The sequence below is a fragment of the Parasteatoda tepidariorum genome, chromosome 7 (assembly GCF_982258835.1).
Source record: "Parasteatoda tepidariorum strain Cologne lab strain chromosome 7, Ptep-v5.0, whole genome shotgun sequence".
Lineage (NCBI taxonomy): Eukaryota > Metazoa > Arthropoda > Arachnida > Araneae > Theridiidae > Parasteatoda > Parasteatoda tepidariorum.
In genome coordinates this window covers 66980280-66991536 of record NC_141761.1, presented here as the reverse complement: position 1 = coordinate 66991536, position 11257 = coordinate 66980280, and the positions used below count along the sequence as shown (strand labels likewise).

At 30.9% G+C, this 11257-nt stretch overlaps 1 protein-coding gene across 1 annotated transcript; it reads left to right on the top strand.

Moving 5' to 3' along the window:
• The first annotated feature begins 4326 nt into the window (after positions 1–4326).
• LOC107455887 (cleavage and polyadenylation specificity factor subunit 6) lies at positions 4327–6078 on the top strand. Its single transcript, XM_087167971.1, has one exon. It carries the CDS (start codon positions 4461–4463, stop codon positions 5976–5978), a length of 1518 nt encoding a protein of 505 aa, XP_087024097.1. The 5' UTR covers positions 4327–4460; the 3' UTR covers positions 5979–6078.
• Positions 6079–11257: the final 5179 nt, after the last annotated feature.

Sequence of the window (11257 nt, the reverse complement as noted above, 5' to 3'; positions counted from 1 at the left end):
CTTAAGATTCGATCTTGTTGTTGTTTTAGTTCATTTACGTCACACTAGAGCTGCACAATGGGCTATTGGCGACTGTCTGGGAAACATACTTGAGGATGATCTGAAGACATGCCATCACAATTTTGATCCTTTGCAGTGGGATGCATAGTTATACAGAAATTGTTTAAAAAAAAAAAAAAAAAAAAAGATGACACGGTTGTTAAATTTCAAAATAACTTGCTTTTTTACTGTTCTGATTTGTCCTCTTTTTACTTGCTTATTACTGTTTGTTCTAGATGCAAGACGCGCACCATCATACGTTAAAATTAGCATAAGCAATCGCAACACTCGAATACGCCATCTGGGAAGAAGACCGATTCCATGTCTTTGGCCCTTCCCTCTCCTCCTCTTTTCTGTTCTATAGGATATAATAATTTTCCTTTTCTTAATATTTTTTGTTTCTAATAGTTAAAAAACTTTTTTGAAAAATTTCCACGACTCTTTCTCTTAGAACAATGTTTAATGTAGTTTTCAGTTCTATTTAGTTTCCTAACTTAAAAGATTTTTATCTATTCGAAAATCAAGCTAGAAACTTGTGGCCTAACTACGACTACAAATATTAACTACCGAATCACTATAGTATATCAGACATGTTAACTCGATTCTATCTTGAGGTACCTTTTGATAGATGAAAGTTGACATAGTCGATAATTAATTCCCCTCACTGGTGACCCGGACGTGATTTTGAAAAGAAAAAAAAATGAATTACTGAGCGAAAGGTTATAAACTAAAAAATAATGAGCAAAATTTATATAAATATATTCGCGATCGCAACACTCGAATACGCCATCTGGGGAGAGACTGGTTTCATGCCTTTAGCCCTTCCCTCTCCTCCTCTTTTCAGTTATATAGGAATGTACTACGATATTTTCCCTTTTTTTAATATTTTTCCCTTTACTTAATAAAAATATTTTAAAAAATTTCCGTGATACTTTACTTTAGAACTATGTTTAATGTAGTTTTCAGTTCCATATAGTTTTTCAAGTTAAAAGATTTTAATCTATATGAAAATCAAGAGAGAAACTAACGTACTTCCTTCCTCTATGACTTTCCACACGCTAATGGGGAAAGCATGTGAAGTGTTGCCATAGGAAAAGAGTTCTGCTCTACGCCACCTGCAGCCCATTTCAATCACCAATAAACAGCATGAATCAACTAGTGGCATCTGTTCATCGAATTCTATCACAGATAAAATTCTGGAAGAGGAGTAACGTGGAGTAACTACCACTATAAATATTAAATACCGAATCACTAGTGCATATAAGACATGTTAACTTGATTCTATCTCGAGGTACCCTTTGATAGATAAAAATTGACATAGTCGATGTGTAATTCCCCTCAAGATCATTAAATTTAATAGAACGATTTCGCAGGAATTTGCTTTTAACTCTATTAAGAAGATGCATATTTTTTTCTGTTTATTTACAAATATTTCTCGATGTGTTTTGAATTTTCCTTCGATTAAAAAAAAAGCGATTCCATTTTGTGTTCGCTTGCATAAGAAAGAATATAAAACATTTTTCTTGTTTTTATTTAGTATGACACAATAAGGAAGAAAAGTAACCGTGCTACACTGAAGAAATCTCCAGTGCAACTGATGATAGTTTTGTTCTGCTAGCAGTCATTCGTCTCAAATAACAAAGCACCCTACTGTTTGTCTAAGATAGGTACTCTGACCGCCACTAAGTCTGCGGCAGTCTGGTATTATGGAAACAAGAAGAGGGCATTTTAGGGAGAGGAAGAGGTCTCCTTTTCCTTCGCCGAAACCAGTCCTAAAGAGGGACCCGCATCCCTACTTGAAATAATCATACCTCGTTACCATAGTCACCGCCACAGCTCCAGACGAATGTCTAGCAGAGTACCTATCGTAGACAAAGATAGGTCATTGCTTTCACAGAGCTGAATTCTATTTATCAAGAAAACGAAAAAAAATTATTAATAATCAAAAAAAATTATACTATATCATAATCAAGTAATTCAGATGATTATTAGATGATTATTCTATATACCGAATTATATAGATACAGAAATACTATTCTATAAAGAAGAAGAATACTCTACTGTGGGGTTATCGATCATGCCAACCTTCATCTATCAAAAGGTACCTCGTGATAGAATCAAGTTAGCACGCTTTATATACTAGTGAATGATGTTAAACTTTTGTAGTGGTAGTTACGCCGCAGTACTCCCCCACCAGAATTCTATCAGAGATATAATTCGATGAACAGATCTCACTAGTTGGTGTACTTGTGAAAGACCGGGAGAGAGAGTCACCGGAGTTTTGAGTGCTGAATGAATGTGAGAAGTGTATTAACTTCACAGTAGTGGTTGCTCCTGTGTGGCCTTTAACAGTCGAGTGTGTGCTGGCCGACGTTGTGTGTATGTTTGAGACGAGACTGAGCAGCAACAGCGCAGGAGGGTGAATGATGCTTTCACAAATAGCAAGTCAACTGTTCACTGTGGACTATTCATCGAAGTAGGCGTTACCTGGCAAGAGATTGTGAAGTGGGCGTTACTTGCGTGATCAAATCACATTCGAAGGTCACCAATGTGGGGGGCGGAGTTATCGATCATGCCAACCTTCATCTATCAAAAGGTACCTCGTGATAGAATCAAGTTAGCACGCTTTATATACTAGTGAATGATGTTAAACTTTTGTAGTGGTAGTTACGCCGCACTACAGCTATTACAGTTCTGAATTCACATTTATTCATTGGAATGAAGTACGCAATGTTGACTTCACTTTAGATTATGATGAATTGAAGACAAACAAAAAAATGTTTTTTACCTCATTACACACATCTGTTACAGTATGCGATCGAGAAATCGGAAGTTATCGGTTGCTAGTTTGTTGGTAATAGAAAGGTAAAAATTATCGAGGAATTGTTCTTCAAATGTTGGGCGCGTTCCGTTTCCGAAAAATTGATCAATATTCTGGGTCTGTTTTCAAGTTCTTCTGCCTTTTCCTTGAGGAAATTTTACTTCTTAATTACTGTAAAAGAAAAAAAAATATTGCCTCCTACTCTGCCAATGATTCTGATAGAACTGAATGAAAATTTAATAAATAAAAGCCAGAAAATATTCTCCCCTAGATGGCATATCCAAGTGTTGCGATCGTGAATTGTTTACTTTCAGCCAACCATCCATTCTTTCTTTATGTTTTATTGAACATTTTACTGAACTTTATTTATCCTTCTGCAAATCACTTTATCGCAACCTCAACGATCCTCTGCAACTCGTCACTTCTCTCTTGATCGTCAATCGGAGATGCGTGAATCGCATGTAGCAAGAAGGATTCATGACAGTGTTTTTGATTAATTTTACCAGAGACAAATTTTAGTTGATTCTTTGGCAACAGTAAATTTTCACCTATCAATTTATCAGAGGCATCGACATAATAAAACAAAGAGCCACTACTTTGGTTCTGAAAATGCGTGCTAGTGTGAAATGAGAGTCTGTTCTTAGTTACTCTGCCATCTGGTGACAATTATGAAATGAAGTATTTTACACACAACTATTTTACAAATTAGTAAATAGAGTTTTACTTACTCTTTTTGAAAGTATCAATCTGCATTTTAAGTAAAGCAAAAAACACAATATATGAAATAAATTTCATACATATATTTTCAAAAAATACGGAAAAAAAATCATTGTCTGCATAATAGTTCACATCATTGCATCATTGTCTCATAATAGTTCACATTCAACTATGTTTACAGTACATTTCTTACATTAATTTATGTAAAATATTGAAAGCAATTACTTGAAAACAAAACTGCAACAAGCAAGAAGATTTATTTATAAAAACTTCATGCAATAAAATAATTCATTCAAATTGGGTTTCTTAAATTAAAAAATAAACTAATTATCTAAAATAAAAAACATGATGGATAGAAATTATAAATTTCCTTAAATTCAAAAAAATAAACTGCTAATGTCAACTTAAAATTTACGATAAATTCTGCATAATATAGGTACAAGAAAGCTTGATTTAAGAATATATATATTCATATATATATATTATAAAACTAAATACAAATAAATAAATCACTGTGTCACCTAGTAGGCTCAGTTCTAATTTACCTTAAATTTCTTTTACATTGAAGGATATGAAACTATTTGACATTTTTAGAAAAAGCACACTATTCGTAATAAGCTCAAATATTATTTATACTTTATTTTTCGAAAGAAAAAAATTAAGCGGTGCAGCTATGTCGAGCAGAAAAATTCGCGAAATTTAGGCCTGCTCTTACTACTAGCGCTACTGCGGGAGTGCAGTATCAGCCAATTACTTTTCACAACTATTTGGCGTGAGTGGTTTGTTTTGTATGTATATTATATCTCTGTCAGAAATTAAACAAGATTGCTTTCGTTTTCTTTATATTTTAGTAGTGCCTTAAAGGTTTGTAATTTTAAGAACAATGTCTGATTTGGACTTATACGACGATTTAGATGAACAGAACGAAGATGAAAATCGTGAAGATTCTAATATCGATGAGCGGAAGAATAAATCAAGATCTAATTCGTTCAGCAACTTCGCTTCGCGACAATCTCGCTGTGCTGTTTATATAGGAAATCTGACGTGGTGGACAACTGATCTAAATTTAATTGAAGCTATGAAAAGTCTAGAAATAAATGATGTTGAAGAAATAAAATTTTTTGAAAATAAAGGCAATGGTCAGTCCAAAGGTTTTTGTATTGTAACTTTGGGTTCCGAAAATTCTCGCGTGATCGCTTTAGATAAATTGCCTGAAAAAGAAATCCATGGTCAAAGGCCTGTAGTAACAATATGCACAAAGCAAAATTTATTTTACTTCGAATCACAATCAAAGAAAGAGGGTCATGGTGGATCGAATCGCAGTGAAAAGTTTAAGGATAGACGGACTAAAGAATATGATTCTGATTTTAGAGATAATAATAACAGACCGATGCACTACAATAAATCTCGTTTGTGGAATAATCGTAATGAAAATTATCCTAGACAGCAACATGGATCTAACATGCAATCTTCCTTTCAAACAACTCCTGTTTCGAATACTCAACCAGGGTACACTCCATGGCCACCTACTTCTCAAGTTCAAATGCCTCCAACAATTTATGCTGGTCCACCACCAGTTACTACGGGAGGTATGTCTATTGCCTTACCGAGGTTGCCAATTCCTCCTAACATAAGACTTTTGCCACCTAAAGGCACATTACCTCCAATGGGACCAAGAATTCTACCACCTCCCGATATTAGAGGACCTCCTCCTCCCCCAGGTGTGCCTCAAAATACAAATATGCCCCATCTTGCTGGTCCCCGTGTACCTACTTCTGTACAAGGATTGCCTTCTATTTCGCCGTCTGTAATGCCTGGTTCTCCTTTTTATCATCCACAATCTATTTCATCAGGTCTTCCACCAGCAACAAATCCACCTGATATGTATAATAGATCTCTATCTGATAGAGGTGCTCAATATCCTGATAATCAATATCACTCTAATAGTGATAGATGTAAAGAAATATCTGTTAGTGAAGCAGAATTCGAGGAAATAATGAGTCGGAATCGATCTGTTTCTAGCAATGCAATTTCTCGAGCCATTTCAGATGCTAGTTCAGGGGATTATGCTAATGCCGTAGAAACTTTAGTGACAGCTATTTCCTTAATTAAGCAGTCCAAAATCGGAAATGATGAAAGATGCAAAATATTAACTAATTCCTTACAAGATACACTTCATGGAATCGAATCTAAGTTGTATAGAGCCCGCAGTAAAGATAGGTCCAATTCTCGGGAAAGAGACAGATCAAGAGAGAGGACCTCGCGTAGAGAAAAGTCTAGCCGTCGAGATCGCTCTCGTAGCCGTGATCGGGAGTATAGGGAACGCAGTAGAGAGAGAGATCGTTATCACGAGGATCGCTATCGAGATAAAGATAGAGATCACAGAAGCTCACGTCGTTAAATAATTTTTTAATATGTATAATTTTTGCATTATTTCATGATATATAGTTCATTCATATTTTTAAAGTTTGTAGATTAGCAAGTACTGTTCTAATGGAGAGTCGTTAAAAAAATTCTTTTACAAGTAAATTTTAATATATTATTGAAATTTCATAAATAATGATCATTATATCTGAATAATGTTTATTCAGATATAATGATCAGCATTATTGTTTATTAATGTATCGGGGAGATTTCCGTATTGTGATCTGTGGCAGAAAAATTGTCAAGTCTTGGCAACTTCCTAGCAGTGACCTGTGCCAAACTAAAACCACACAGAAAGGGAGTTACTTGAAAAGTATAATTTGTAGCCACCCCTGGGCAAACATCTACATTTTTGTTTTGTATTTTTAAAAAATTAGCTAGTTTAAAATCTATTTGGCACCTTGGCGATTGTAGTTTGCGCAACAGATCACAATATGGATATATCCGTAATGTATCTTTACTAATAATGTGCAAATTGTTCATATCTTATTATTTATTATTATAAATGTATATTATATATATCATTAGATGTTAAATTTTTCAGAGATGAGTTTTTCCACAATTTGGCGGAGTCAATAATAAAAAATCAATCTTTTCGAAGAAAATTCTGCTTTTACAAATTTCCCAAAAAAAAAAATTTGGTTTTTACTTTTTTTTCTGATCTCTGAAAATGCAATTTAAAATTACATTCACCTATTAAATATGTATATATATGTATAGTTTTTGGAAAAAAAGGAGGTAAGCTGTTTTAGTTTTGAAAGAAACCACATATTTTTTCATGTATACAAATATATTGTACATGTGTTCAAATATTGTAAAATGTTAGTTTCTACTTCTAAGCTGTCAATAATTTTCTTCTTGTAACTTTTTGCTTTTTCTTAAGTTTACTCCTGAAAACTTTACAATCATATTATTTTAGATTAATGTTTAATTCAGCAATAGGACCTAAACTTGAGTATCCTATACTTTTACTGTAGATCGATTAGCTTTATTCTCTTTTTCAATTTGTTATGGTGAAAAAAATGTTCAAAAGCAACAGTGAGTTAAAAATAAATTATTATATTTTTTAGTGTCATAGTATGATATTTTATGATTTTTATTATTACATTTCTATTGTCAAAAATGTTTGCTTACTATAAGATATAGTTGCTATATATATGATGATAAAGAAACAAATCTATAAGTTTTTTTTCTCCAATGTTAAGTTTTGTCTTAATGTAGTGTATTTATATATATACAGTGCAGTGTAGATTATCTGAACGCTGATTTACCGGTTTGTTCAATTATTCAGATCTTTCTTAGAACATGTTTTTTTCCCACTTTAAGAAGAAAAAAAGAAAGAAAACACCAAAGTGCTTCTTTATTTTCAGAATATCTGAAAGAGGATTAAAATCTTCTTCATTTTTTTTTTTTTTTTTTTGTATGTTGGTGACATTGAAAGGAAACTCACATACACATTTTTTCCGCCCAGAACTTTCAAACACGTTATTTGTAATTAACTATAATAGGTACTACTATAATTGTTAATTCTATATTGTTATTTGTAATTATTACAATTAACAATTGTTATATAATTGTTATTTGTAATTAACTATAATAGGTACTACTATAATTGCTAATTCTAAGTCAGAAAAAAGTGTGAAGGAAAGTTATTTAAAAACAATAGCTATATTTTAAAGTTGTCCAGTTTTTAAAGATTTTCCGTTATCAGGATCGGCTTTGGTCCCGATTGGTCTGTATAATCAGCACTATACTGTATATATATTGATTACAAACACTAGTATTTATTCTCATAATGTAGATAAATAATTTTTGAGAGTTTTTTGTGTTATAATTTTAGGTTATTGTTTTTTGTGATGGATATATTTTATCGATTAAGGAGCTCAATGCCACCTTAGCGTAGTTAATGAAATATTTTTTTTGTGTATGTATGTAATAATTTTTTTTCTTGATTAATGCATTTTTGATAACGACTATGCTATTGAGGATTTGATTAATTTTATTTCTATTTAACAAATTATATTTACCGTGATTAGTTGGTTTTCTAAGTAAATATAAATAATTAAGCTTGTTAAAAATTTTACTTTATTATTGAAAGATATTCAAGCTATGCATATTTAAAGTACAAATTAAATATAAGTATTAATATGTACATTTTTTTGATAATGGTGTTAAATTTCTATTAATTAATAAAACAAGAATATTCAACTCCCATTACAGTGTATTCAATATTATAATCTGTCAAGTATGTAAAATGATTTAATTTATCATTACTGTGCTGTTTGTTTCTTCTTCAGTGTGTTCAACTTATTACTTATTCAAAATAAAATTTATTAATTGCAATTATAAAAATAATACTTTTATTATTTTAGTTGCAATAATAGTACACTTTTTAATATGCCACTGTTAAACTTGGTTGAGCAATAAACTAAAAATGGGCCAAAACTGGTTAGTGCAAATATACTTCTAATCCACAGATGGGTGTCCTATTGCCCTCGATCTAAAAGTGGCCCTAGGCTCTTCAACAGTCTAAAATAATCAGCGGTGTATGCAAGGGGTGGAGTTCCACCCCCTCCTTGAGAATCCAGCTTCTTTCAATAATTGGAAAGTTGAAACCCATTATTTTTAAAATGAAGTATTTTTATTTCCCAAAAATTTAATTGTGTTTTGAGGTCAAGAGAGAAAAATGAACTGCATAAAAAAGTGTTGATGAAAATTTAATATTGCTTTTTGTGTTTCTACTGGCCTTCTTTCAAAATAGAAACAAATGTTCTTACCAACTGAAAATTGATTATAAAGCATCTCTAGCCTTTCAAAAAGTGATTTGATCGCCGAAAAAATAATCTTTTATTTTACACTATGGGAAACTGTTCTTTGCTTGTTTAAATTGCCTTTATCTTATCTATACTCAGTTGACAAACTACTTCTTAGTATAATATCAAGTCATAAATTGCCCCCAAATAGAGAATTACCTAGAATTTATAATTCTGTGATATATTAAACTTTTATAGATATAAATAGACGAAACTCGGGTTGGCATTTTTCAGGGTTATTCGGTCTAAACGGGGTTTTCCTTGTAAAAGTGCTCTCACAGCTTAATGCAATTTCTTTTGTTTATGTAAATTCAACATTTAAATTCTATACCATTTACTTCAAAATTTTAATTTAGTGAAATAGCTTTCTTTTGTTTTATTTTAATTTTTTTTATCCGTTTTACAATATACTCATATTATATTTGAAAATATTTTATTACTTAATTCATTTCTTTGTCCTCCAAATAAATTATGCATGCTTTTTACAATTAAAATGTTTGTTGAATATTACAAAGACACTTTATTCATTTCTTTAGAGATCGCAAACATTTCTATTAAATCAATTAGTAATTCTATATTTATATTACTAGTTTTCAATAGTTATATTATATTTTGTACATTAAAGTAGTTTATTTAGCAAATTAAATTTTGATTTTATTTTTATTATGTTAATTTTTGATGTGCTTATTTTAATACATTTTTTTACCTATTATATATTTATAGCATTAATAAGGGCTTTTAAAGCAAAATTTTACAAAAAAAGTAATCTTTATTTATAAAATGAATCCATACTACGCAGTAAAATGTCTTTATGAAACCGAAATATCATTCGATTTAATAAATATTTCAAGAATTTAATGCATCTTTATCCAATCTTATTATTAGTTCTTACGATGTCAATCCTAACAAAGAAGCCTGGATATTATGAATCTCATGACATGTAAGAAATATTAACTATGTGCTGCATGTGAAAAAAGTATGCTCTTGACTTTTGAAAATGTATCTGTATAAGTGTCCAGGAGCTTCTGCTCCTTGTGCATTTGTAAATAGTAGTTTAATTTCTTTATTATATTTCTTAATAAATGTTTAGTAAAAATTATAATGGAATATAGTATATAGAGTGGATATGGATATACACTAATTTCCCATATCATATGGTCCTAAAAGTTAAATGCAGATCAACACCTGTGAATGTAATGAGATAAACTAGGCACGAAAACGTAATATATTTATATAACATACTGTCTCTTAAAGTGGGTGGGTAAAATGGAAATGAGTTACCTGAATTGCAGCTCAAGAATGAAATTTCAATATTTTCATTACTAATTTAGCTGAGTAAAGAAACTTTTTTTTCCGATAAATTATGATGTTTCCCACTTTTTTTCCCCGCTTTAATTAGTTCTTTGCACAACCAACATCAGTCTCACTGAGCGTGGTTATTAGGAAATCTACTGTGTACATACTTCTTTGAGTAAAGAATTTTTTTCGATAAATTATGGTGTTCCTTGGTATTATTATGGTATTCTTTTTTTCTCTCTAACTAGTTGTTTGCTCAACTAACATGAATGTGGTAATCAACTGAGTGTGGTTATTAGGAAATCTACTGTATCCATACTTCTTTGAGACACATTTGTCATTTATTTGCTAATTATGTGAGCGATCACTTTTATTCTATGAAAATAAGGAGCTGTACTATTTCACATCTTCATATTTTACTATATTTAGCAAAATATACACAATACCTGAAACAAAAAATTACTATAAAAAAAAGTTTTAACTAAACTTATAAATTATCTGATTGAAAAATGTTTACTTTTTGTTTTTCATACACAATCAAATTTCGGAAAATGATTTTATACATATTCTATTCAAACAAATTTGCCACATCACAAAAATCTGAACACAGTTTTATACATCCAGTGGTGGACAATGCCAATTGGCTTTCTTGAAATTATTGTACTTTTTTAATTGTATGTCCACTTGAGTATTTGGAACTAGTCCCCTGGTTATGCATAGAGTGTTATCGTTACAGCTTTAAGACTTGGATTATTATTGCTCTGAATCAATTTTCGGGTCAAATTTAATTGAATACCGTCAAGCAATCTCAGGTGTGAGTCTGAACTTGATTGGCTGATGCACATATGATGCTGCTTGCAGGTATCGAATTATGAAAATTTCAGTGTGAGGGTATTCAGAGTTTTGTGAAATGGAAATTGATTGGGTTCCAAATAATTTTAAGTTTTCATTACAAAAAATAGTGAATAAAATATTTGGTTATCAAATATAGATACTTTTTATTAAAAATGCATATTAGTTATTCCCTATAGTTCATAAGTTTTTAATAGAATTTTTTATAAGCTCAAAACATATTTTATTTTTTATTAAAAAATTATAAAAAATAGATTAAAAATATTATTAATTTAAAAGATTATTTGTCTGCTTA

What these genes read in the sequence shown, in the direction of transcription:
- LOC107455887 (XM_087167971.1), top strand. Translation starts at nt 4,461, where the DNA reads ATGTCTGATTTGGACTTATACGACGATTTAGATGAACAGAACGAAGAT.